Source organism: Lipophrys pholis (genome assembly GCF_963383615.2).
Source record: "Lipophrys pholis genome assembly, chromosome: 16".
Taxonomy (NCBI): domain Eukaryota; kingdom Metazoa; phylum Chordata; class Actinopteri; order Blenniiformes; family Blenniidae; genus Lipophrys; species Lipophrys pholis.
The window spans coordinates 17,748,518-17,774,624 of NC_137634.1; the positions used below are offsets into that span (position 1 = coordinate 17,748,518).

The 26,107-nt window shown below is 43.5% G+C and overlaps 2 protein-coding genes across 3 annotated transcripts; both read right to left on the reverse strand.

Annotated features, from left to right (window-relative positions):
• Nucleotides 1-1,031: 1,031 nt before the first annotated feature.
• Nucleotides 1,032-14,005, reverse strand: LOC308121872 (organic cation/carnitine transporter 2-like; the record flags this gene model as incomplete). Its single annotated transcript, XM_080483398.1, has 11 exons — nucleotides 1,032-1,179; nucleotides 6,374-6,509; nucleotides 6,628-6,810; nucleotides 7,699-7,913; nucleotides 8,047-8,141; nucleotides 10,546-10,672; nucleotides 11,307-11,475; nucleotides 11,562-11,716; nucleotides 11,804-11,907; nucleotides 12,049-12,231; nucleotides 13,799-14,005. 11 exons carry the CDS (start codon nucleotides 14,003-14,005, stop codon nucleotides 1,032-1,034), a joined length of 1,722 nt encoding a protein of 573 aa, XP_080339524.1.
• Nucleotides 14,006-17,735: 3,730 nt separating this feature from the next.
• On the reverse strand, nucleotides 17,736-25,628 carry LOC308122333 (organic cation/carnitine transporter 2-like). 2 transcript variants are annotated; one of them, XM_080484096.1, is made up of 12 exons: nucleotides 25,580-25,628; nucleotides 24,715-24,959; nucleotides 23,857-24,039; nucleotides 23,612-23,715; nucleotides 23,370-23,524; nucleotides 23,115-23,283; nucleotides 22,358-22,484; nucleotides 19,795-19,889; nucleotides 19,447-19,661; nucleotides 18,375-18,557; nucleotides 18,111-18,246; nucleotides 17,736-17,852 (listed from the first exon to the last, which is right to left on the reverse strand). In XM_080484096.1, the coding sequence occupies exons 2-12, from the start codon at nucleotides 24,955-24,957 to the stop codon at nucleotides 17,783-17,785; spliced, it is 1,680 nt and encodes a 559-aa protein (XP_080340222.1). In that variant the 5' UTR covers nucleotides 24,958-24,959; nucleotides 25,580-25,628; the 3' UTR covers nucleotides 17,736-17,782. The 2 variants fall into 2 exon arrangements, with proteins under 2 accessions (XP_080340222.1, XP_080340223.1); XM_080484097.1 differs by lacking the exon at nucleotides 22,358-22,484 and having other exon boundaries at nucleotides 17,746-17,852; nucleotides 23,261-23,283; nucleotides 25,580-25,615.
• Nucleotides 25,629-26,107: the final 479 nt, after the last annotated feature.

Consider the following 26,107-nt stretch of genomic DNA (forward strand, 5'->3'; position numbering starts at 1 on the left):
AGTTACTGATGTAGAACTACACACCCTAATAACAAAACACAAAATGTGCAGCCTACACATTACTAAACACAAAATAATCAACACAACTATTACTGTAATAGTGGCTTCAATGTACCCTTCTATCTTTCTAACGACTTAACTCAATGAATATGCATGAAACCAATTAGACAAGGACACTTTTACAACTGGCTGACAGGCCTCTATTAGCATCTTAGCATTCCTTATTTTCTTATGTTTGACATATTGTAAACATGAAACATGCCACCAAAAATATAAGATAAGTGTAATAACAGTAATATATATGGGACGTGTGCATGTTATGCACCTGCAAATACAGAAGAAACACAGATTATGATCAGCATTGACTCACCTGTCTGTTATCACGCCTGTTTATGACTTGAATTACTTCCTCATTTGTCAGGAGAACAACCAGTTTCTTACAGTAATCAAACTGAGTACTGACTCCTAGTGGCGAGAATGAATATCGCTCGAGAAATACCTGGTGAGTTTTCCTCATTTGTAGAAGTAACACAAGGCATTTTACATTATATTTTCATAACTGTTTTGTCATTCATATTTTTTTTAAACAAAACAAAAACAAATACAAACTATTCAAAATAATCATGTTAATACAAAACATTTCTTCAAGTGTATTCTCATTACAAATCACAACTGACTTTCATACATCACCAGACTGTGAATGTGCTTTTCTTTTCATTCACAGACACGTTTTGAAGCTTAGAGACACAACAAACAAAATTTGTTTTTTTTTTTTAAAGGAAAACTAGAACAAATGAAGATATCTGTGGCTCATTTCACAATCCCTCCTCCCATCACTCACGAATAAGACCCCGAGATACTTGAATTCCCCCACCTGGGGAAGGTCCACCCCCTTACCTGGAGAGGGCATGCCATCCTTTTTTGTGAGAAGACATGGACTTAGATTTGGAGGTGCTGATCTGCATCCCAACTGCTTCACACTTGACAGGGAACCGTTCCAGTGAATGCTGGAGGCCGCGAGAAGGACAACATCATGAGGACAGTGGAGGGAGATGATGGACCCCTGGCTGGTGTGCGGAGTAGAGTGTTAAGAGGTGTGAGGAGGTGCCGTTATGTTCTCTGAGATGGAGGTGGCAAGGGCTGTGGAAGGTGCGGTTGTGCTGCTGTATGGTCTGGGTACTGGCGTGAGGGGGAGGGAGTGGGAGAAGAGTGAAATCTTTAAAAAATAAACTAAAACTGATTGAATTCATTGCTCGTCCTGGTGCACGGACAACTCATCCATACACAACTCGTGCACAAAACTACTACCCTGGACAACTCGTCCATTTGGTTCCGGACATCTCGTCCATGACAAATTTTTAATTAATTCATTCTGACACAAAAACATAAGATAGATATTTCATTATGAAGCAGTGTTTAGGGTTAGGGTTAGATCTGAGGTGTGACCAGGCGAGTGTAGGTGTGAGGGTGGTGTGATAAGCTAAATTTGAGCAATTCTCAAGAGAAACAAAGCCATGTGCTACTATACTAAATATATATGGACATATACTGGATGAAAAATATGCCATGTACTATTGCAACAACACCTCATTTAGGGTAACACTAACCAGTCTCACGACGGTCTAATCCCAACCTACATTCCCTATTAGTGGGTGAACAATCCAACGCTTGGGTAATTCTGCTTCACAATGATAGGAAGAGCCGACATCGAAGGATAAAAAAGCGACGTTGCCATGAACGCTTGGCCGCAAGGTGACGCAGTGGTTGGCGTGTTAGCACCTCACAGCGAGAAGGTCGTGGGTTCAAGTATGACCCTGGGCCTTTCTTTGTGGGGTTTGTATGTTCTCCCTGTGTTTGTGGGGAGTTTCCTTCAGGTGATCTCTTGTCCTCACCACGGTCTGAAAACATACACATGAGGTCAATTGGTGACGCTAAATTGCCTCTAGGTGTGAATGTGAGTGTGTGTGGTTGTTTGTCTATACGTGTTTGCACTGTGACAGACTGGCGATCTGTCCAGGGTGTACCCTGCCTTGGCCAACAGTACGCTGGAATCAGTTCTAGCACCCCCCGACCCTGAATTGGATAGGCGGGAAAGATGATGGATGGATGAAAATTATATAAAATAGCAATTAGAAATAACGATATGTAAGCTCCCCCTTGAACTGCTACCTTATCGTGGTGGGGGAGTTTGAGCACCCGAATGATCCTAGGGGCTACGTTGTCAGGGGGCTTTCCCCCCAGTAGGGTCTCCCAAGGCAAACTGGTCCTAGGTGACGAGTCAGACCAAAAGCAGTTCAACAAGCCCCCTACGAAAACACTACAAAAGAGGAAAGTGATGGCGAGGCGCAGCCAGGGCCTCACCCTGAAGCCAGGCCTGGGGTTGGGGCTCGCATGCGAGCGCCTGGTGGCCGCGCCTTTGCCCGCGGGGCCCGGCCGGGCCCAGCCCGAAGGGATGACGCGGGTCCCTCCTCTTCATCTTGTGAGCCCACCACCCACAGAGGCAACTGTAGGGGTTGGGTGCAATGTGGATTGGGTGGCAGTCGACGGCAGGGGCCTCGAGGACCTGATCCCCGGACACGGAACCTGGCTTTTGGGACATGGAACGTAACCTCGCTCGGGGGGAAGGAGCCTGAGCTTGTGCGGGAGGTAGAGAGATATCGTCTAGATATAGTCGGGCTCACCTCCACCCACAGCTTGGACTCTGGAACCCAGCTCCTTGACAGGGGCTGGACACTCCACTTCTCTGGAGTTGCCCGCGGTGAGAGGCGGCGGGCTGGCATGGGCTTGCTTATTGCCCCACAGCTCAGCCGCCATGTGTTGGAGTTCACTCCGGTGAACAAGAGGGTCGCGTCCCTACGCCTTCGGGTAGGGACAGGTCTCTGACTGTTGTCTCGGAATACGGACCGAACAGCAGGACAGAGTACCCGACCTTCTTGGAGTCCCTGGGAGGGGTGCTGGATAGTGCTCCAACTGGGGACTCTGTTGTTCTATTGGGGGACTTCAATGCCCACGTGGGCAACAACAGTGAGACTTGGAAAGGGGTGATTGGGAGGAACGGTCTCCCTCATCTGAACCCGAGCGGTGTTCTGTTATTGGACTTCTGTGCTAGTCACAGTTTGGCCATAACGAACACCATGTTCGAGCACAGGGGTGTCCATAAGTGCACTTGGCACCAGGACACCCTAGGCTGGAGGTCGATGATAGACTTTGTGGTCGTGTCATCTGATCTCCGGTCACGTGTCTTGGACACTCGGGTGAAGAGAGGGGCAGAGCTATCAACTGATCACCACCTGGTGGTGAATTGGATGCGCTGGACGGGGAGAAAGCCAGACAGACTCGGCAGACCCAAACGTGTCACGAGGGTCTGTTGGGAACGCTTGGCCGAGCCCTCTGTCGGTGCAGTCTTCAACTCCCGCCTCCGGGAGAGCTTCTCACGGATTCCGGGTGAGGTTGGAGACATTGAGTCCGAGTGGACTATGGTCTCCACCTCCATTGTTGAAGCTGCTACTCGGAGCTGTGGTCGCAGGGTCTCTGGTGCCTGTCGTGGCGGCAACCCCCGAACCCGGTGGTGGACACCGGAAGTAAGGGATGCCGTCAAGCTGAAGAAGGAGTCCTATCGGGCGCTGTTAGCTCATAGGACTCCTGAGGCAGCTGACGGGTACAGCCAGGCCAGGCGGGCCGCAGCCCGAGCCGTGGTGGAGGCAAAAACTCGGGCCTGGGAGGAGTTCGGGGAGGCCATGGAGGAAGACTATCGGTTGGCCCCGAGGAAATTCTGGCAAACCGTTCGGCACCTCAGGAGGGGGAAGCAGTTTTCCACCAACACCGTTTACAGTGGAGGTGGGGAGCTGTTGACCTCAACTGGAGATGTCCTCGGGCGGTGGAAGGAATACTTCGAGGACCTCCTCAATCCCACCATCACGTCTTTCGCTGAGGAAGCAGAGGCTGGGTTCTCAGAGGTAGACTCGTCCATTACCCAAGCTGAAGTCACCAAGGTAGTTGCTAAGCTCCTCGGTGGCAAGGCACCGGGAGTGGATGAGATTCGCCCTGAGTTCCTTAAGTCTCTGGATGTGCAGGGACTCTGCAACATTGCGTGGCGGTCGGGAACAGTGCCTCTGGAGTGGCAGACCGGGGTGGTGGTCTCTCTTTTTAAGAAGGGGGATCGGAGGGTGTGTTCCAACTACAGGGGGATCACACTTCTCAGCCTCCCTGGGAAAGGTTATTCCAGGGTACTGGAGAGGAGGATCCGGCCAGTAGTCGAACCTCGGATCCAAGAGGAACAATGCGGTTTTCGTCCAGGTCGCGGAATACTGGACCAGCTCTATAGCCTCCACCGGGTACTCGAGGGTTCATGGGAGTTCGCCCAATCAGTCCACATGTGTTTTGTGGACCTAGAGAAGGCGTTTGACCGTGTCCCTCGGGACATCCTGTGGGGGGTGCTCCGGGAGTATGGAGTCCAGGACCCTTTGCTAAGGGCTGTCCGGTCCCTGTACGCCCGGAGCAGGAGTTTGGTTCGCATTGCCGGCAGTAAGTCGGACCTGTTCCCAGTGCACGTTGGCCTCTGGCAGGGCTGTCCTTTGTCACCGGTTCTGTTCATAACTTTTATGGACAGAATTTCTAGGCACAGCCAGGGACCGGAGGGGGTCCGGTTTGGGGACTACAGGATCTCATCTTTGCTTTTTGCAGACGATGTGGTCCTGGTGGCTTCATCAAACCTGAACCTTCAGCGTGCACTGGCGGGGTTCGCAGCCGAGTGGGACGCAACTGGGATGAGGATAAGCACCTCTATATCCGAGGCCATGGTTCTCGACCGGAAAAAGGTGGCTTGCCCCCTTCAGGTCGGTGGAGAGCCCTTGTCCCAAGTGGAGGAGTTCAAGTATCTCGGGGTCTTGTTCACGAGTGGGGGGAAGATGGAGCGTGAGATCGACAGGCGGATCGGTGCAGCGTCTGCAGTTATGCGGTCGCTGTATCGGTCCGTTGTGGTGAAGAAGGAGCTAAGCCAAAAGGCGAGGCTCTCGATTTACCAGTCGATCTTCGTTCCTACCCTCACCTATGGTCATGAGCTTTGGGTCATGACTGAAAGAACGAGATCCCGGATACAAGCGGCTGAAATGAGTTTCCTCCGTAGAGTGGCTGGGCGCACCCTCAGAGATAGAGTGAGGAGCTCAGTCACCAGGGAGGAGCTCGGAGTAGATCCGCTGCTCCTCTGCATCGAGAGGAGCCAGCTGAGGTGGCTCGGGCATCTGTTTCGGATGCCCCCCGGACGCCTCCCTCGGGAGGTGTTCCGGGCATGTCCCTCCGGTAGGAGGCCTCGGGGCAGACCTAGGACACGCTGGAGAGACTATGTCTTTCGGCTGGCCTGGGACCGCCTTGGGGTCCCACCGGAAGAGCTGGAGGAAGTGTCTGGGGCAAGGGAAGTCTGGGCTTCCTTGCTTAGACTGCTGCCCCCGCGACCCGGCCCCGGATAAGCGGAAGAAAATGGATGGATGGATGGATATGTAAAAGTATATTGTACAGGGTGCTGTCCTTGGACGAGTTGTGCAGGGTTACAGTTTTGTGGACCAGTTGTCCTACAGTCGCTGGTCCGTGGGTCTCTGATCCCCTCCATTGGTCTTGATCCGGCCAGTGATGGTGTTCAGACCCTTCCAAACGTCCTTCACATTGTTCTACTGCAGGCACTGTTCCAAACCCCTCTTGTAACAGTCTTTGCCTCTCCTTGTTTTACTCTTTAGGACACTCCTCAGCTCCTGCCCAGACCTGAAGATCTCTTCTGCACACTAAGCAGGGCCTTTAGACTAACAATGTAAAGTACTTTGGGACTGCTCAAGAAGTTGAAAAGCGTTATATAAATGAAATCCATTTACCACTTAAAGAAGTGAGTAAACATTTCAAGTATAGTACCGAAAGAAACACCATTGTCACTGATTTGAATTGTTTTACCATTAAGGATTTCTTTTTGAATACAAAACAAGAATTTTAAATTGAAATGACACAAAATAATAACATTGATACAAAACATTTCTTCATATTTATTCTCATTACAAACTATCACAACTGACTTTCGATAATCACCACAGACTTTGAGTTTGCTTTTTTCTTCATGCACGGGCACTTTATCCTGTTGAGAGACACAACAAACAAGATGTTATTTGGTTTGGTGTTCTACAAAAGGAAACTGTGACAATGGAAGATGAAATATTTCAATACACAGATATTGTAATCATTATGATGATCACTGATATCAAAGCCCCTTCATTATAATGGGAATTGTTTTTATTGTGATTCTTACATCAGAAGAATCCTAAAATCCAAATCACATAGTTACATGACTGTTACATGCAAATAACGCATCAAAAAGCTGCTTTGAACATCTCACCTTTCTCTTTTCTGCATCTGCTGAATAGTCTGTGGAAGAGGCTGGCCAAAACTCTCCGGTAGGAATATAGAGACAAAGACAGCCAGGAAGCCAAGCGTGCCCAGTGTCATCTGAGGCAGATACTTAGAGTATACGCCTGCACAAGCCAGTGGAGAATAATAGAATGACAGAAAGGCCTGGATCATTGCATTAGGTTAAAAAAAATCATGACGTGGATAAACATCTTGCTTGATACTTCAGTTCAGTGTACTCACTCAGCTCTAGTATGAATGGTGCGAAACAGCTTCCAACTCGAGACACGGCTGAACACGTCCCCGTTGCCGTGTTCCTGAGTGCTGTTGGGTAAAGCTCAGCGGTGTACATATACATCAGGGACAAGCCAGCCGTGAAACCAAATTTTCCAACCATTTCCAGAGTAATAGACAGACCTGACAAATCTAAAGTGACAGAAGACAGACAGGACACGGGAACAAGATGTTTAATGCTTGTCTTGTTTATTTACTGTACTCCACCACATGGACCTGCTGGTCATAAAATTCGTTGTGGTCGAGTGCATTTGAAGCATGTTGTTATGTAAGGGCAAACAACAAAACAAGTCTGCAGTCAATGGTGCAGTGTTTTAATATTCTCAGAGTGCAAGAGTACCTGTAAGTTTTACTTCAGGGTATTCATTAAAATATTGTCCCACATTGTTCTTTGAGTATATTAAATACCCGCATTAGCATATGGGCTCCTCCAAACCATAGAAACCTGTCGCTGTAGAGACATCTTATAAAAGAGAACAGTCTATATTTGTCACTCTGACACAGTAAGAAGTTAGGTTAAAATGTTCATACCCTCTCTAAGTTACTGCTTGACAAATCCACCCATATAATGTAGATAATAGAAAACTTAGGGAGATGAAAGCAGTCTCTGACATAACATCCAGAATAAGAACATACAATAAAAAAGTCAAGGTAATAAATATTACTAAGATATAAATTTAATGAATAAGATTAAGTTCATTGTCATTGTTCTTATTAAGCTCAGTGACAGCAGGAGGAACAACACTGCTTTTATAATGCTTTGTCCTGCACCGTGGGACTAAAAACTAAAGGTGTGGGTCTGTCTCGCCACATTTTAAAAACATTTGTTTAGGTTTAATTAGTGACTCTAAAATTGGCAATACATGAATATGTGTTTGACTGTCTTGTGATGGACCAAGGTATATTCTGCTCAGACCATATCGTCAGCTCTAACTCCCTTAAGTCAGATAAAGTATTGAAGAAACCACGGTAGGAATTGAGGAATTGCAGACGATTGTTTTCTCAGTGTTTATAGTTTACCTTCAGGAACCAGTTGAATGCCATAAAGAGACGTTCCTCCAAGCAACAATATACACATTATGGCCAATCGGCGAGGAAGGTATTGCAGAGCCAACCAGCTGGTAACATAAGCTGGAACCTCTACAGCCGCTGAGATGAAGCAGCTGATGTACGGATCAGTATGAAGTTGAGATGTGTTGAGGGACAGTCCAGCATAGCCGGTACTCATAGTGAACCTGGAAAAATATCAAGAGGTATGGTAACCAGGTCTGGTTTTACTCTGAGTGCAGTCATTAGTCCTTCATTTGCATCCCACTGCAATTACAGCTTATTATACCTTTGTGTCAGCTGGTCTGAATGGATACTCACCACAACAGGCAGAGGATCAGAGTTGTCTTTCGGATGCCTGCATTCCTCACAAGGGTGAAGACGTTGTAATGTTCTCTAGATGGTGCCTTATCATCCTGAAACTATATTGCCTCAATGTTAGAAGTTGCCTCTGTTTCAGCAATGCTGTGCAGATCTGAGGAAAGCAACATTAGCCGGCTGATACACAAATGATAGATCTTGAATTATGGTTAGGCAGATATGGACGTCATCTAACACTCACATTGATAGTAACTCAGAAGTTTTTCCAGCATGTCACATGTGCAACGAGAAGTCATAACATACTGGATAATTCTTACACCAACATCAAGGACGCATATAACGTCTCTCCCCCCTCCCCCACCTCGGACAATCAGATCATCTGTCCCTGTCTCTCACACCAGGATACAGACCCCTCATACAAAGAACAATGCCTGAAGTGAGATACGTACGGATTTTATCTGAAAATGCCATCCTACTGCTCCAGACGTCTAAGCACAGTGGGAGTTAACGGACTACACATCCAATGTTGTTTTATATGAAAACCTGCAGGGATATTGTCACAATCAGACATTCAATTTACTGGAGTAAAATTTAGATACTAACAGCAGATGCAATTGCAATATTCATTACACATCCATTGAAGTATCACTATTATGACAAAATTCCTTGATGTATTTTTTCAGCACTTTCAAGCTATTGTAAATAAACATCCTGATGTGCGATTTCCACCTGCGAACATTGTTATGATAATCATAACTTTCTTTAAAATTCTTTAAATTGGATACAATTCTCAGTTTATTTCTCAAAAGAGTTTCATTCAAAGAATGATTTCCTGAAAGGAAAATTTCTTAGTATATTGATGATTATTTTAGGTTAAATGCATCAATCGGAGTCCCTGGTTAGCTCAGTTGGTAGAGCATGAAACTCAAGGTAGTGGGTTCATGTCCCACGCTGGGCCCCACCTTAATTAAGGTTCTTAATCGGTGCAATGTGATCTGGGTGACAGTGCTCAGACTGCCACCCCCGCGACCCAGAAACGGATAATCGGGAGAAAATGGATGGATGAATGGATGGATGCATCAATCAGGTAAAGGGATGGAGGGAAAACAACCAAATATCATCAGCAGCTGCTACCTGAATGTTTTAGAATGACAATTTGCTCATGTATTCTGAGACTGCCATAAATATGTAATTATTATTCTAAAAGCAACTGGAAGAAACGCAGAAGTTACCAAATATGGTCACTTGTCTAATAAAGCATGAAGGATTTGTGCAAGAGTCGAAGCTTTTTGGTGATTCCTTGACTTTAGGCCGCTCATGACAGCATGCTTATGTATGGATTGTTGTTACGAGTGGGTCGTTCTTGTGAGTGTGTTTCTGTGTGCTTCTGTGTGCTTCTCCTTGACGTGCCAGTTGAGTCTGTGAATAGGCCTGGACCTGTCCTGAAGACTTGATCGGCCGAATCCCCGAAGTACACCCACCAGTACTTTAGGAGGAAGTATGACATCACCAATGGCAGAGTGGGTCAGATGGTGTCGAGGAGAAAATTATACCAGCTCATGTAGAAGGTGTCTAAAGACATACCAGCCTGTGTCATAGTGTCTAAGCAGATCTGCTAAATACTTGTGTCAGAGAGAGGATGCAGCTTCATGATGTGCTGCAGTCATGTTATGTTTTATTGGCATAAGTGTTTTTTGTTATACATCCATAACTGTATTTCTAAAAAAATAGAACGCTCTATCAATGGTTCAAATCGTGTCATAAGCAAGGCCATAAAGATGAGATGACCAATGGGCAGATAGTAAAACTAAAAAACCATTAAAACTCACAAACAAGGTAATAACTCAAGGGAGGGGCTTTCCATGGAGGACTTTTGAGGACACGATTAGATCCAAGTGTATGATGGATGTTTCAAAAAATAAAAGCAAGACCAGAGTAGGGAATAAAAGGAGGAATCAAACGCTGTACAAACTAGTCTTTGACTGTTTATGGGAATAAAACTCATTTGCATCCAAGTCCAGCTTCTCATCTGATTTTTGCCTCGTGGATCAGTTTTTCAACAGTAGTGTTGGGGAATTAAGAGACAAATGCTCGTGGGATCACCTATCAGCTTTCTCTTTTATTACTGAAACAGTTCAGTGAAATGTATTTCTGAAACCATTGGAATTGTGAAATAAGCTGTGCAATTGAAAAGTTAAAACACTGCTTCACAGATGTGTGCCTGCCGTGAGGGGGCGTGGCCTATGAGTTCAGCAGCTTCTTCACGGAGGATGAACTCTCCTTTTCGGCAGCTGGCTGACGTCACAGCTTTTCTTCTTGTTCTTATGGGTTCTTATGGGAGTGTGCAGGGGCCCTAAACCATGACATTGTTCTTGAGCAGTAATTTCACCAAAAAAATGACTTATTTTTAATGTTGTCTGCTCTGTGTGATCTGAGGCTGATGTTCATGTTTGACACTTTTACTCAGGATCTGCATAATTTCAGTCGAAGGCAACTTACATGCACACCGGCAAAGATAGGTTGTGGAGCTTTGACTTTGTTCTTCTTGGCAGCCTTTCTCAATATGGCCTCTGCCTCATCTGCCCTCCCCTGAGAGAGCAGCCAGCGAGGAGACTCTGGGACGAACCTGCCCCGAACAGAGCCGAGGGTACAAACAGTCATTCAAACCCAAAAAGGTGAACATAGGTTCCATAATTGTGGCTGGTGTTTCTGACAAGTCAAAGTGAAAACATGAGTCAAGTCAGGGGTGGTGATGGGAATATTGAAGCTTTTAAGTTATTGCTAGACTGGCAGGCTGAATGTTAATACACTGTCCATCTGTTACACCTATCATAGCCAAGTTACGTTTCTATATAATACCTAAACACAGCATGCTCCCAATGATTATACTGTATATGTTAACATTTACATATGGACCAGTATATAATCAGGTTATTTACTGGCATTTACTGAGCATGGGGATTGTTGGCCTTATGGAGGATCCAGGTATACCTTTTCTCACAGTATTTAATTAAATTTCAAATGAAAAGACAGTGTTGTTAACATTTTGAAATCTATTCAAAAGCAAGACATCTAGTAAGGTGTCATCATAAGGAGCCTTCCCCTTTGAAATATAATGCTATCAATTGTACTACCTGCTTTAGTAAAGCTTTTTTAATTCTTCAAGTTCAAAAAATGTGCTTCATTAAAATATGAATTAGTTGACAGTTTTTTACATGTTTTTATGTTCTGCTTAAGTTGTCATCATTGAATACACTTACCACCACAAGGGCAGGTACAGAAAGCCAGGCAATGACAAAACCAACATGAGAGTTGTCCAGTCCCTTAAGAAGTAAGCTAAAAGAGGCAATAACATGTAGCCAACAGCAAAGCTCAGAGTTACACCCAAGGAAAAGAGGACCCGCACCTTTCCGGTGAGGATCTCACTGCCTGCACAAAGAAAGAAAAACATTACCTCAATCACAGTTTAGAAAATCTTAATTGCAGAATGTGAAATGCAAAATCTGCACATTTACCTAACACAAAAGCAGATACATAATTGGAGACTTGTCCTAAAGAACTGAGGAAAAAGAGGATGATGAAGACGACCCAGGTAGGTGAAAACATTGCAACCAAAGTGAAAATGGCTTGAACTCCCACGGTTATGAAGAGGACAGGTTTTCTTCCAAATCTAGGACAAGAAGTTGAATGATAATGATAAACCTCCTATGTTCACACATAGAAAGCAATACAAACAAACAAGTTCCTTTAACTTCACCTGTCTGAAATGGGTCCTGAAATGAGGCTTCCAGTTAAAACACCCAAGAATAAAACAGTGGAGGTGAAAGGCTTTTTCCACTGCTCACTGCAAACCAAGTCAAACTGAAACATCCACACATGATCAATTAAACACGAAAATAAATGAACCACAGGGATTCAATGTCTGTGTCATTTGGTAATCTTGAGCTACAAAACCAGCAAAATGAAAAAACCATCCAGGTCCAGAAGAACAAAGACACAGACCTCAGAGACCAGGGTGGACTGGTAGATGTCCTTGCTGTAGCTGAAGCCATCCACACAGCTCTCCTGCTCCAGATCAGTGAGGTTGACATCCCTGCCAGGAAGGAAACCCTGAGCAGAGAGATTTCTGACCACATCCAGCCTGTATCTGCTGCATCTGCTGCTCTCCTGTTTCCCGTCCACCACCTCATAATCACAACAACACAAACGTCAGTGTCTTTTATCGCAGTTTTTCTATTACAGAACTGATTCTTGTACGTATATAAGTGTCGCGGGGTCCTCTCAACAACCTTCCCAAACTGGGAAAAACGATGGCGTAGTCTTCAGCTGTGTTTGTTGTTTTTCGATTTATTTTTCAGGCCTCTCCAAAACAGTGAATCATAATATTTACAAAGTGCAAAACCCGAAAAATACCCAAATGTGAAAATAAACAAAGCAAAGAAAACTATATAGAAATTTGTACAGGCTATTTACATCTGAGCTCTTCCTCAACCTCAGGATTCCACAATGACACTCCACAGATCAGTACTGGTTACCACCTCTAACCAGAGTCCAACTCTCCCTCATCAGGCCCAGCGCAGCCCGTTTTATCCACTTAGCCCCTCCCACTGGGCGTAACCTTTCGCTAGCAAAGATCATTATTTTATTCTGAACCCCAAATCCTAATGCATAAATAAATAGTTTTTCCATAATTAAATACATATTATCACTTACTGACAGGATTATGCCCTCCCACAATAACCCCTCAGTACACCCGGCAATAAGTTTTAAAGAAAATAAATAATAATGTTGTTCACGTGACTGAAACCTTCCGGGCCCAAACCATTTAACCCGACTGGTGGTATGGCCCGGGTTCGTCAGTCACCCTGCCGGCGCGTCACTGCCGGCTGCCCTCCACTACTCTGGAAGGTGAGTGAAGGTGTGTGTGTGAATGTAGGAGTGCCGTGTAGGCAGCGAGTGTGCACCCTCGTCTGCCTACAGCAGGGAAAAATGTCCATGGACCCGTGAAAACAGTTTCTGGAGTTGCTCTCCACCATAAGATTGACAGCGCCGTGTGCGCGTGCCCCCAGCGCCGGCACTCTCCGGCCAGCAGAGAGAGGAAAGGCGCACCGCTCCGGGCATGACGGTGCGTTCACGAGTGCTCCGGCACAATAAGGAAAAACCTTTGATCCTGTGGTGAGCTTCCGAGAGTAAAACATTAGCAACTGTGTCCTTACATGACATGTATCTTCACAAATATATACTCATCACTGTATGTAGCAGATTGATCTTTGTTTGAAGGTGGAGTTTTGTAACATGATCATTTGGATTTCGGCATCATTCAATCATAGGTTTTATCTGAAGTAATTCCTCCACCATTAACAATTCTAACACTAAACTACTAGTTTATGGAGGTATGCTTGTGTCACCAAAACTAAGATCAAGGTTTTAAATGTATTCAGGTAGGTGATGTGACTATTATTGAAGTCATGGTGAATAGGTTAATAAAGCTTTGAGGCTTGAAATGTAGAGAAAAGCCTCCATACAGTACCTGCACTAGGAAAGTGGAAAGCATCATTTTTAGTATATTTTTCTAAATCAAGCCTTTAAATAAAGCATTTATCAAGGGGGCAATTGGCCATTACAAGGAAAACACAACAAATGAATTAATGACAAAATCAATGAATAAATAACATGAATGCACAGCAAGGACACCAGTAAAAGAATTGTCTGATGAAATTAAGTAAAATTTAAATACAATTGAATCACAAACCTCAATTGGGATGACGGCTCTGTCCCAATCAACGGTCAAGTTTACATCAGGAATCAGGCAGTGATGAGCCGGAGTGTCTGCCACAAAGACGACGAAAAAACCTCCCAGTCCATTGGTCAAGATGCTGACACAAGTCAGGAAGAAAACCTCTTGCTGGAAGCGTCCCCAATGACCCAGGAATGCTGTGGCGTCTTCATAGTCCTGCATAGTGTCAGAGAGGTAACTCTGCTCTCCTGTCTTCATCCCTTTGAACAAAAGTTATGCAGCAGACATAAGTCATTCTCTTGGTAGCAGCAGGGAGTTCAGCAAACTCAGCAGAATTGTTGCGCAAACCAAAGTTTAATGTCTCTTATCAGGTTAGAGATTAGTGGAAATAAGTGAACATAGCTAGTCAATGAGTGTTAAATGTGCTGAAGTTACATTATGAAAACAAATCAGATGGTTTTTAAAAGGCAAGTTGTTGGAATAATCTTACGAAAGGTTATCACATTCATTGTACCAACATTCTTTCTCATCTAATATGACTTGTATTTCTCCACTGTGATCTTTCATGGTAAGGAGGAATGTGGTCTGCAGATGGGAAGTGCCTTGAAATCAGATAAGAGGAACCCTAATAAAAGGAGAGGAGGCGGCAGAGGTTTTTCAGAGCGGGTTGGAGATTGTAACTGAAACACTCTCTGTCCGTTCTCCTCGCGAGAAAAACCATTCTTAACTTGGTGTGTGTTCTTCCTTGCAGAATTAATAAATGTTCAGAGGTTGGACCTGACACAAGTATTTCACATACTCCTTCCTGTCTATGACTGGGTTTACTTCCTTGTTTTCCATACGATAGTTACTGATGTAGAACCACACACCCTAATAACAAAACACAAAATGTGCAGCCTACACATTACTAAACACAAAATAATCAACACAACTATTACTGTAATAGTGGCTTAAATGTACCCTTCTATCTTTCTAACTACTTAACTCATTGAATATGCATGAAACCAATTAGACAAGGACACTTTTACAACTGGCTGACAGGCCTCTATTAGCATCTTAGCATTCCTTATTTTCTTATGTTTGACATATTGTAAACATGAAACATGCCACCAAAAATATAAGATAAGTGTAACAACAGTAATATATATGGGACGTGTGCATGTTATGCACCTGCAAATACAGAAGAAACACAGATTATGATCAGCATTGACTCACTTGTCTGTTATCCCGTCTGTCTATGACTGGAATTATTTCCTCATTTGCCAGGAGAACAACCAGTTTCTTATATAAATAAAACCCATTACTGACTCCTTATGGCGAGAATGAATATCTCTCTAGAAATACCTGGTGAGTTTTTCCCATTTGTAGAAGTAACACAAGGCATTTTACATTATATCAATCAGATATTTAACAATGGGAGACCAAGCTGACCATAGGAACTAATAAGTCTAGACATTATAGAGTGACGAGTGATGCAGAAAAATCACACAGGAAACCAATCATTTCCTTTAATGCCGGCTCCAAGCTACAGAGGCTTTTTATTTTGATGCACAGGAACACCATGGCAGGACGACATGACACACAAAACCCTCGTCACTCCTCGTTGCTAACTTACAACTATTAAACTAAACTAAACTAGATCAACTAACTAACTAACTACACAAACTAAACAACAAAAACACAATCATTACCAACACTACAAGCCTAATATAACCCTCAAGAAACACAATTAATTCACCACCAACCCAATTCCCATAATGCATTGCGGCGATCAGCTCCACGATTGCACATTACATGTGGTTTCTTGCATAACTGCTCACAATTTGAAATGGTCTCATCAACTTCTACCAAAGCAAAACGTCCCAACGTCTCAACTGGAGATGTCCTCGGGCGGTGGAAGGAATACTTCGAGGACCTCCTCAATCCCACCATTACGTCTTCCGCTGAGGAAGCAGAGGCTGGGTTCTCAGAGGTAGACTCGTCCATTACCGAGGCTGAAGTCACCAAGGTAGTTGCTAAGCTCCTCGGTGGCAAGGCACCGGGAGTGGATGAGATTCGCCCTGAGTTCCTTAAGTCTCTGGATGTGCAGGGACTCTGCAGCATAGGTCGGGGTCGGGGACAGTGCCTCTGGAGTGGCAGACCGGGGTGGTGGTCCCTCTTTTTAAGAAGGGGGATCGGAGGGTGTTTTCCAACTACAGGGGGATCACACTTCTCAGCCTCCCTGGGAAAGGTTATTCCAGGGTACTGGAGAGGAGGATCCGGCCGTTAGTCGAACCTCGGATCCAAGAGGATATATATATATTTATATATTTTATATATTCCTCTTATATATATAAGAGGAATACTGGACCAGCTTTATACCCTCCACCGGGTACTCGAGGGTTCATGGGAGTTCGCCCAATCAGTCCACATGTGTTTTGTGGACCTGGAGAAGGCGTTCGACCGTGTCCCTTGGGATGTCCTGTGGGGGGTGCTCCGGGAGTATGGAGTCCAGGACCCTTTGCTAAGGGCTGTCCGGTCCCTGTACGCCCGGAGCAGGAGTTTGGTTCACATTGCCGGCAGTAAGTCGGACCTGTTCCCAGTGCACGTTGGCCTCTGGCAGGGCTGTCCTTTGTCACCGGTTCTGTTCATAACTTTTATGGACAGAATTTCTAGGCACAGCCAGGGACCGGAGGGGGTCCGGTTTGGGGACCACAGGATCTCATCTCTGCTTTTTGCAGACGATGTGGTCCTGGTGGCTTCATCAAACCTGGACCTTCAGCGTGAACTGGCGCGGTTTGCAGCCGAGTGTGACGCAACTGGGATGAGGATCAGCACCTCTAAATCCGAGGCCATGGTTCTCGACCGGAAAAAGGTGGCTTGCCCCCTTCAGGTCGGTGGAGAGCCCTTGTCCCAAGTGGAGGAGTTCAAGTATCTCAGGGTCTTGTTCACGAGTGGGGGGAAGATGGAGCGTGAGATCGACTGGCGGATCGGTGCAGCGTCTGCAGTTATGCGGTCGCTGTATCGGTCCATCGTAGTGAAGAAGGAGCTAAGCCAAAAGGCGAGGCTCTCGATTTACCAGTCGATCTTCGTTCCTACCCTCACCTATGGTCATGAGCTTTGGGTCATGACCGAAAGCACGAGATCCCGGATACAAGCGGCTGAAATGAGTTTCCTCCGTAGAGTGGCTGGGCGCACCCTCAGAGATAGGGTGAGGAGCTCAGTCACCAGGGAGGAGCTCGGAGTAGAGCCGCTGCTCCTCTGCATCGAGAGGAGCCAGCTGAGGTGGCTCGGGCATCTGTTTCGGATGCCACCCGGACTATGTCTTTCGGCTGACCTGGGACCGCCTTGGGGTCCCACCGGAAGAGCTGGAGGAAGTGTCTGGGGCAAGGGAAGTCTGGGCTTCCTTGCGTAGACTGCTGCCCCCGCGACCCGGCCCCGGATAAGCGGAAGAAAATGGATGGATGGATGAATATGTAAAGTATATTGCACAGGGTGTATTTTCTCAAAAAAAAATCTGAAATCGCATCCATGGACAAGTTGTCCTACAGTCGCTGGTCCGTGGGTCTCCGATCCCCTCCATTGGTCTTGAGCCGGCCAGTGATGGTGTTCAGACCCTTCCAAACGTCCTTCACATTGTTCTACTGCAGGCACTGTTCCAAACCCCTCTTGTAACAGTCTTTGCCTCTCCTTGTTTTACTCTTTAGGACACTCCTCAGCTCCTGCCCAGACCTGAAGATCTCTTCTGCTCATTAAGCAGGGCCTTTAGACTAACAATGAAAAGTACTTTGGGACTGCTCAAGCAGTTGAAAAGCGTTATATAAATGAAATCCATTTACCACTTAAAGTGAGTAAACATTTCAAGTATAGTACCGAAAGAAACACCATTGTCACTGATTTGAATTGTTTTACCATTAAGGATTTCTTTTTGAATACAAAACAAGAATTTTAAATTGAAATGACACAAAATAATAACATTGATACAAAACATTTCTTCATATTTATTCTCATTACAAACTATCACAACTGACTTTCAATCATCACCACAGACTTTGAGTTTGCTTTTTTCTTCATGCACGGACACTTTATCCTGTTGAGAGACACAACAAACAAGATGTTATTTGGTTTGGTGTTCTGCAAAAGGAAACTGTGACAATGGAAGATGAAATATTTCAATACACAGATATTGTAATCATTATGATGATCACTGATATCAAAGCCCCTTCATTATAATGGGAATTGTTTTTACTGTGATTCTTACATCAGAAGAATCCTAAAATCCAAATCACATAGTTACATGAATGTTACATACAAATAACACATCAAAAAGCTGCTTTGAACTTCTCACCTTTCTCTTTTCCGCATCTGCTGAATAGTCTGTGGAAGAGGCTGGCCAAAACTCTCCGGTAGGAATATAGAGGCAAAGACAGCCAGGAAGCCAAGCGTGCCCAGTGTCATCTGAGGCAGATACTTAGAGTATACGCCTGCACAAGCCAGTGGAGAATAATAGAATGACAGAAAGGCCTGGATCATTGCATTAGGTTAAAAAAAATCATGACGTGGATAAACATCTTGCTTGATACTTCAGTTCAGTTCAGTTCAGTGTACTCACTCAGCTCTAGTATGAATGGTGAGAAACAGCTTCCAACTCGAGACACGGCTGAACACGTCCCCGTTGCCGTGTTCCTGAGTGCTGTTGGGTAAAGCTCAGCGGTGTACACATACATCAGGGACAAGCCAGCCGTGAAACCAAATTTTCCAACCATTTCCAGAGTAATAGACAGACCTGACAAATCTAAAGTGACAGAAGACAGACAGGACACGGGAACAAGATGTTTAATGCTTGTCTTGTTTATTTACTGTACTCCACCACATGGACCTGCTGGTCATAAAATCCGTTGTGGTCGAGTGCATTTGAAGCATGTTGTTATGTAAGGGCAAACAACAAAACAAGTCTGCAGTCAATGGTGCAGTGTTTTAATATTCTCAGAGTGCAAGAGTACCTGTAAGTTTTACTTCAGGGTATTCATTAAAATATTGTCACAACATTGTTCTTTGAGTATATTAAATACCCGCATTAGCATATGAGCTCCTCCAAACCATAGAAACCTGTCGTTGTAGAGACATCTTATAAAAGAGAACAGTCTATATTTGTCACTCTGACACAGTAAGAAGTTAGGTTAAAATGTTCATACCCTCTCTAGGTTACTGCTTGACAAATCCACCCATATAATGTAGATAATAGAAAACTTGGGGAGATGAAAGCAGTCTCTGACATAACATCCAGAATAAGAACATACAATAAAAAAGTCATGACAATAAATATTACTAAGATATAAATTTAATGAATAAGATTACGTTCATTGTCATTGTTCTTATTAAGCTCAGTGACAGCAGGAGGAACAACGCTGCTTTTATAATGCTTTGTCCTGCACCGTGGGACTAAAAACTAAAGGTGTGGGTCTGTCTCGCCACATTTTAAAAACATTTGTTTAGGTTTAATTAGTGACTCTAAAATTGGCAATACATGAATATGTGTTTGACTGTCTTGTGATGGACCAAGGTATATTCTGCTCAGACCATATCGTCAGCTCTAACTCCCTTAAGTCAGATAAAGTATTGAAGAAACCACGGTAGGTATTGAGAAATTGCAGATGATTGTTTTCTCAGTGTTTATAGTTTACCTTCAGGAACCAGTTGAATGCCATAAAGAGACGTTCCTCCAAGCAACAATATACACATTATGGCCAATCGGCGAGGAAGGTATTGCAGAGCCAACCAGCTGGTAACAGAAGCTGGAACCTCTACAGCCGCTGAGATGAAGCAGCTGAAGTACGGGTCAGTATGAAGTTGAGATGTGTTGAGGGACAGTCCAGCGTAGCCGGTACTCAGAGTGAACCTGGAAATATATCAAGAGGTATGGTAACCAGGTCTGGTTTTACTCTGAGTGCAGTAATTAGTCCTTCATTTGCATCCCACTGCAATTACAGCTTATTATACCTTTGTGTCAGCTGGTCTGAATGGATACTCACCACAACAGGCAGAGGATCAGAGTTGTGTTTCGGATGCCTGCATTCCTCACAAGGGTGAAGACGTTGTAATGTTCTCTAGATGGTGCCTTATCATCCTGAAACGATATTGCCTCAATGTTAGAAGTTGCCTCTGTTTCAGCAATGCTGTGCAGATCTGAGGAAAGCAACATTAGCCGGCTGATACACAAATGATAGATCTTGAATTATGGTTAGGCAGATATGGACGTCATCTAACACTCACATTGATAGTAACTCAGAAGTTTTTCCAGCATGTCACATGTGCAACGAGAAGTCATAACATACTGGATAATTCTTACACCAACATCAAGGACGCATATAACGTCTCCCCCCTCCCCCACCTCGGACAATCAGATCATCTGTCCCTGTCTCTCACACCAGGATACAGACCCCTCATACAAAGAACAATGCCTGAAGTGAGATACGTACGGATTTTATCTGAAAATGCCATCCTACTGCTCCAGACATCTAAGCACAGGGGGAGTTAACGGACTACACATCCAATGTTGTTTTATATGAAAACCTGCAGGGATATTGTCACAATCAGACATTCAATCAAATGTTTGACTGTGCAATCGAACCGTTTTAAACAACAGAACTTTTACTGGAGTAAAATTTAGATACTAACAGCAGATGCAATTGCAATATTCATTACACATCCATTGAAGTATCACTATTATTACAAAATTCCTTGATGTATTTTTTCAGCACTTTCAAGCTATTGTAAATAAACATCCTGATGTGCGATTTCCACCTGCGAACATCGTTATGATAATCATAACTTTCTTTAAAATTCTTTAAATTGGATACAATTCTCAGTTTATTTCTCAAAAGAGTTTCATTCAAAGAATGATTTCCTGAAAGGAAAATTTCTTAGTACATTGATGATTATTTTAGGTTAAATGCATCAATCGGAGTCCCTGGTTAGCTCAGTTGGTAGAGCATGAAACTCAAGGTAGTGGGTTCATGTCCCACGCTGGGCCCCACCTTCCCGTGGGTTCACCACCCGCGGGAAAGGTTCTTAATCGGTGCAATGTGATCTGGGTGACAGTGCTCAGACTGCCACCCCCGCGACCCAGAAACGGATAATCGGGAGAAAATGGATGGATGAATGGATGGATGCATCAATCAGGTAAAGGGATGGAGGGAAAACAACCAAATATCATCAGCAGCTGCTACCTGAATGTTTTAGAATGACAATTTGCTCATGTATTCTGAGACTGCCATAAATATGTAATTATTATTCTAAAAGCAACTGGAAGAAACGCAGAAGTTACCAAATATGGTCACTTGTCTAATAAAGCATGAAGGATTTGTGCAGAGAGTCGAAGCTTTTTGGTGATTCCTTGACTTTAGGCCGCTCATGACAGCATGCTTATGTATGGATTGTTGTTACGAGTGGGTCGTTCTTGTGAGTGTGTTTCTGTGTGCTTCTGTGTGCTTCTCCTTGACGTGCCAGTTGAGTCTGTGAATAGGCCTGGACCTGTCCTGAAGACTTGATCGGCCGAATCCCCGAAGTACACCCACCAGTACTTTAGGAGGAAGTATGACATCACCAATGGCAGAGTGGGTCAGATGGTGTCGAGGAGAAAATTATACCAGCTCATGTAGAAGGTGTCTAAAGACATACCAGCCTGTGTCATAGTGTCTAAGCAGATCTGCTAAATACTTGTGTTAGTGAGAGGATGCAGCTTCATGATGTGCTGCAGTCATGTTATGTTTTATTGGCATAAGTGTTTTTTGTTATACATCCATAACTGTATTTCTAAAAAAATAGAACGCTCTATCAATGGTTCAAATCGTGTCATAAGCAAGGCCATAAAGATGAGATGACCAATGGGCAGATAGTAAAACTAAAAAACCATTAAAACTCACAAACAAGGTAATAACTCAAGGGAGGGGCTTTCCATGGAGGACTTTTGAGGACACGATTAGATCCAAGTGTATGATGGATGTTTCAAAAAATAAAAGCAAGACCAGAGTAGGGAATAAAAGGAGGAATCAAACGCTGTACAAACTAGTCTTTGACTGTTTATGGGAATAAAACTCATTTGCATCCAAGTCCAGCTTCTCATCTGATTTTTGCCTCGTGGATCAGTTTTTCAACAGTAGTGTTGGAGAATTAAGAGACAAATGCTCGTGGGATCACCTATCAGCCTTCTCTTTTATTACTGAAACAGTTCAGCGAAATGTATTTCTGAAACCATTGGAATTGTGAAATAAGCTGTGCAATTGAAAAGTTAAAACGCTGCTTCACAGATGTGTGCCTGCCGTGAGGGGGCGTGGCCTATGAGTTCAGCAGCTTCTTCACGGAGGATGAACTCTCCTTTTCGGCAGCTGGCTGACGTCACAGCTTTTCTTCTTGTTCTTATGGGTTCTTATGGGAGTGTGCAGGGGCCCTAAACCATGACATTGTTCTTGAGCAGTAATTTCACCAAAAAAATGACTTATTTTTAATGTTGTCTGCTCTGTGTGATCTGAGGCTGATGTTCATGTTTGACACTTTTACTCAGGATCTGCATAATTTCAGTTGAAGGCAACTTACATGTACACCAGCAAAGATAGGTTGTGGCGCTACGACTTTGTTCTTCTTGGCAGCCTTTCTCAATATGGCCTCTGCCTCATCTGCCCTACCCTGAGAGAGCAGCCAGCGAGGAGACTCTGGGACGAACCTGCCCCGAAAAGAGCCAAGGGTACAAACAGTCATTCAAACCCAAAAAGGTGAACATAGGTTCCATAATTGTGGCTGGTGTTTCTGACAAGTCAAAGTGAAAACATGAGTCAAGTCAGGGGTGGTGATGGGAATATTGAAGCTTTTAAGTTATTGCTAGACTGGCAGGCTGAATGTTAATACACTGTCCATCTGTTACACCTATCATAGCCAAGTTACGTTTCTATATAATACCTAAACGCAGCATGCTCCTAATGATTATATATGTTAACATTTACATATGGCCCAATATATAATCAGGTAATTTACTGGCATTTACTGAGCATGGGGATTGTTGGCCTTATGGAGGATCCAGGTATACCTTTTCTCACAGTATTTAATTAAATTTCAAATGAAACGACAGTGTTGTTAACATTTTGAAATCTATTCAAAAGCAAGACATCTGGTAAGGTGTCATCATAAGGAGCCTTCCCCTTTGAAATATAATGCTATCAATTGTACTACCTGCTTTAGTAAAGCTTTTTTTAATTCTTCACGTTCAAAAAATGTACTTCATTAAAATATGAATTAGTTGATAGTTTTCTACATGTTTTTATGTTCCGCTTAAGTTGTCATCATTGAAAACACTTACCACCACAAGGGCAGGTACAGAAAGCCAGGCAATGACAAAACCAACGTGAGAGATGTCCAGTCCCTTAAGAAGTAAGCTAAAAGAGGCAATAACATGTAGCCAACAGCAAAGCTCAGAGTTACACCCAAGGAAAAGAGGACCCGCACCTTTCCGGTGAGGATCTCACTGCCTGCACAAAGAAAGAAAAACATTACCTCAATAGCAGTTTAGAAAATCTTAATTGCAGAATGTGAAATGCAAAATCTGCACATTTACCTAACACAAAAGCAGATACATAATTGGAGACTTGTCCTAAAGAACTGAGGAAAAAGAGGATGATGAAGACGACCCAGGTAGGCGAAAACATTGCGACCAAAGTGAAAATGGCTTGAACTCCCACGGTTATGAAGAGGACAGGTTTTCTTCCAAATCTAGGACAAGAAGTTGAATGATAATGATAAACCTCCTATGTACACACATAGATAGCAATAAAAACAAACAAGTTCCTTTAACTTCACCTGTCTGAAATGGGTCCTGAAATGAGGCTTCCAGTTAAAACACCCAAGAATAAAACAGTGGAGGTGAAAGGCTTTTTCCACTGCTCACTGCAAACCAAGTCAAACTGAAACATCCACACATGATCAATTAAACACGAAAATAAATGAACCACAGGGAGTCAATGTCTGTGTCATTTGGTAATCTTGAGCTACAAAACCAGCAAAATGAAAAAACCATCCAGGTCCAGAAGAACAAAGACACAGACCTCAGAGACCAGGGTGGACTGGTAGATGTCCTTGCTGTAGCTGAAGCCATCCACACAGCTCTCCTGCTCCAGATCAGTGATGTTGACATCCCTGCCAGGAAGGAAACCCTGAGCAGAGAGATTTCTGACCACATCCAGCCTGTATCTGCTGCATCTGCTGCTCTCCTGTTTCCCGTCCACCACCTCATAATCACAACAACACAAACTTCAGTGTCTTTTATCGCAGTTTTTCTATTACAGAACTGATTCTTGTACGTATATAAGGAAAAACCTTTGATCCTGTGGTGAGCTTCCGAGAGTAAAACATTAACTGTGTCCTTACATGACATGTATCTTCACAAATATATACTCATCACTGTATGTAGCAGATTGATCTTTGTTTGAAGGTGGAGTTTTGTAACATGATCATTTGGATTTCGGCATCATTCAATCATAGGTTTTATCTGAAGTAATTCCTCCACCATTAACAATTCTAACACTAAACTACTAGTTTATGGAGGTATGCTTGTGTCACCAAAACTAAGATCAAGGTTTTAAATGTATTCAGGTAGGTGATGTGACTATTATTGAAGTCATGGTGAATAGGTTAATAAAGCTTTGAGGCTTGAAATGTAGAGAAAAGCCTCCATACAGTACCTGCACTAGGAAAGTGGAAAGCATCATTTTTAGTATATTTTTCTAAATCAAGCCTTTAAATAAAGCATTTATCAAGGGGGCAATTGGCCATTACAAGGAAAACACAACAAATGAATTAATGACAAAATCAATGAATAAATAACATGAATGCACAGCAAGGACACCAGTAAAAGAATTGTCTGATGACTTTAAGTAAAATTTAAATACAATTGAATCACAAACCTCAATTGGGATGACGGCTCTGTCCCAATCAACGGTCAAGTTTACATCAGGAATCAGGCAGCGATGAGCCGGAGTGTCTGCCACAAAGACGACGAAAAAACCTCCCAGTCCATTGGTCAAGATGCTGACACAAGTCAGGAAGAAAACCTCTTGCTGGAAGCGTCCCCAATGACCCAGGAACGCTGTGGCGTCTTCATAGTCCTGCATAGTGTCAGAGAGGTAACTCTGCTCTCCTGTCTTCATCCCTTTGAACAAAAGTTATGCAGCAGACATAAATCATTCTCTTGGTAGCAGCAGGGAGTTCAGCAAACTCAGCAGAATTGTTGTGCAAGCCAAAATTTAATGTCTCTTATCAGGTTAGAGATTAGTGGAAATAAGTGAACATAGCTAGTCAATGAGTGCTGGTTTTTAAAAGGCACGTATTTCACTTACTCCTTCCTGTCTATGACTGGGTTTACTTCCTTGTTTTCCATACAATAGTTACTGATGTAGAACCACACACCCTAATAACAAAACACAAAATGTGCCGCCTACACATTACTCCATATTATACATTACTAAACACAAAATAATCAACACAACTATTACTGTAATAGTGGCTTAAATATACCCTTCTATCTTTCTAACTACTTAACTCATTGAATATGCATGAAACCAATTAGACAAGGACACTTTTACAATTGGCTGACAGGCCTCTATTAGCATCTTAGCATTCCTTATTTTCTTATGTTTGACATATTGTAAACATGAAACATGCCACCAAAAATATAAGATAAGTGTAACAACAGTAATATATGTGGAACGTGTGCATGTTATGCACCTGCAAATACAGAAGAAACACAGATTATGATCGGCATTGACTCACCTGTCTGTTGCCACGCCTGTTTATGACTTGAATTACTTCCTCATTTGTCAGGAGAACAACCAGTTTCTTACAGTAATCAAACTGAGTACTGACTCCTAGTGGCGAGAATGAATATCGCTCTAGAAATACCTGGTGAGTTTTCCTCATTTGTAGAAGTAACACAAGGCATTTTACATTATATTAACTGTGGAACAGTCCAGGGTGCCACAACATGACCGAATACAAAACATATGATTCAACATTTCCTTGAGCAAACACTACACACTGTTCAAGTTAAGGGTGTTTTTTAACCGTATAGATGAATATTGAAAATAGATCAACCAGCCCAAAAGATTAAAATAAAGATTGAGTCAACATTTCATATTCATGGATAGTACAGAAAGAAAAGGCAATGTCACTGACATGATTAATCTAGCAGCATAAATAACTTTAAATTCTTGTTCAAGTACAACTTTGTTTCTAATATGCCACATAGTAAAACTGTTTTGTCATCAATATTTTTTTAAACGAAACAAAAACAAAAACAAA

What these genes read in the sequence shown, in the direction of transcription:
- LOC308122333 (XM_080484096.1), bottom strand. Translation starts at nt 24,957, where the DNA reads ATGAAGACAGGAGAGCAGAGTTACCTCTCTGACACTATGCAGGACTAT. An exon ending in CTGATCCTCTGCCTGTTGTG is followed by an intron (nt 19,662 to 19,794) that starts GTGAGTATCCAT and finishes ATATATTTCCAG; the next exon opens with GTTCACTCTGAGTACCGGCT. An exon ending in ACCATTCATACTAGAGCTGA is followed by an intron (nt 18,247 to 18,374) that starts GTGAGTACACTG and finishes TGGCTTGTGCAG; the next exon opens with GCGTATACTCTAAGTATCTG.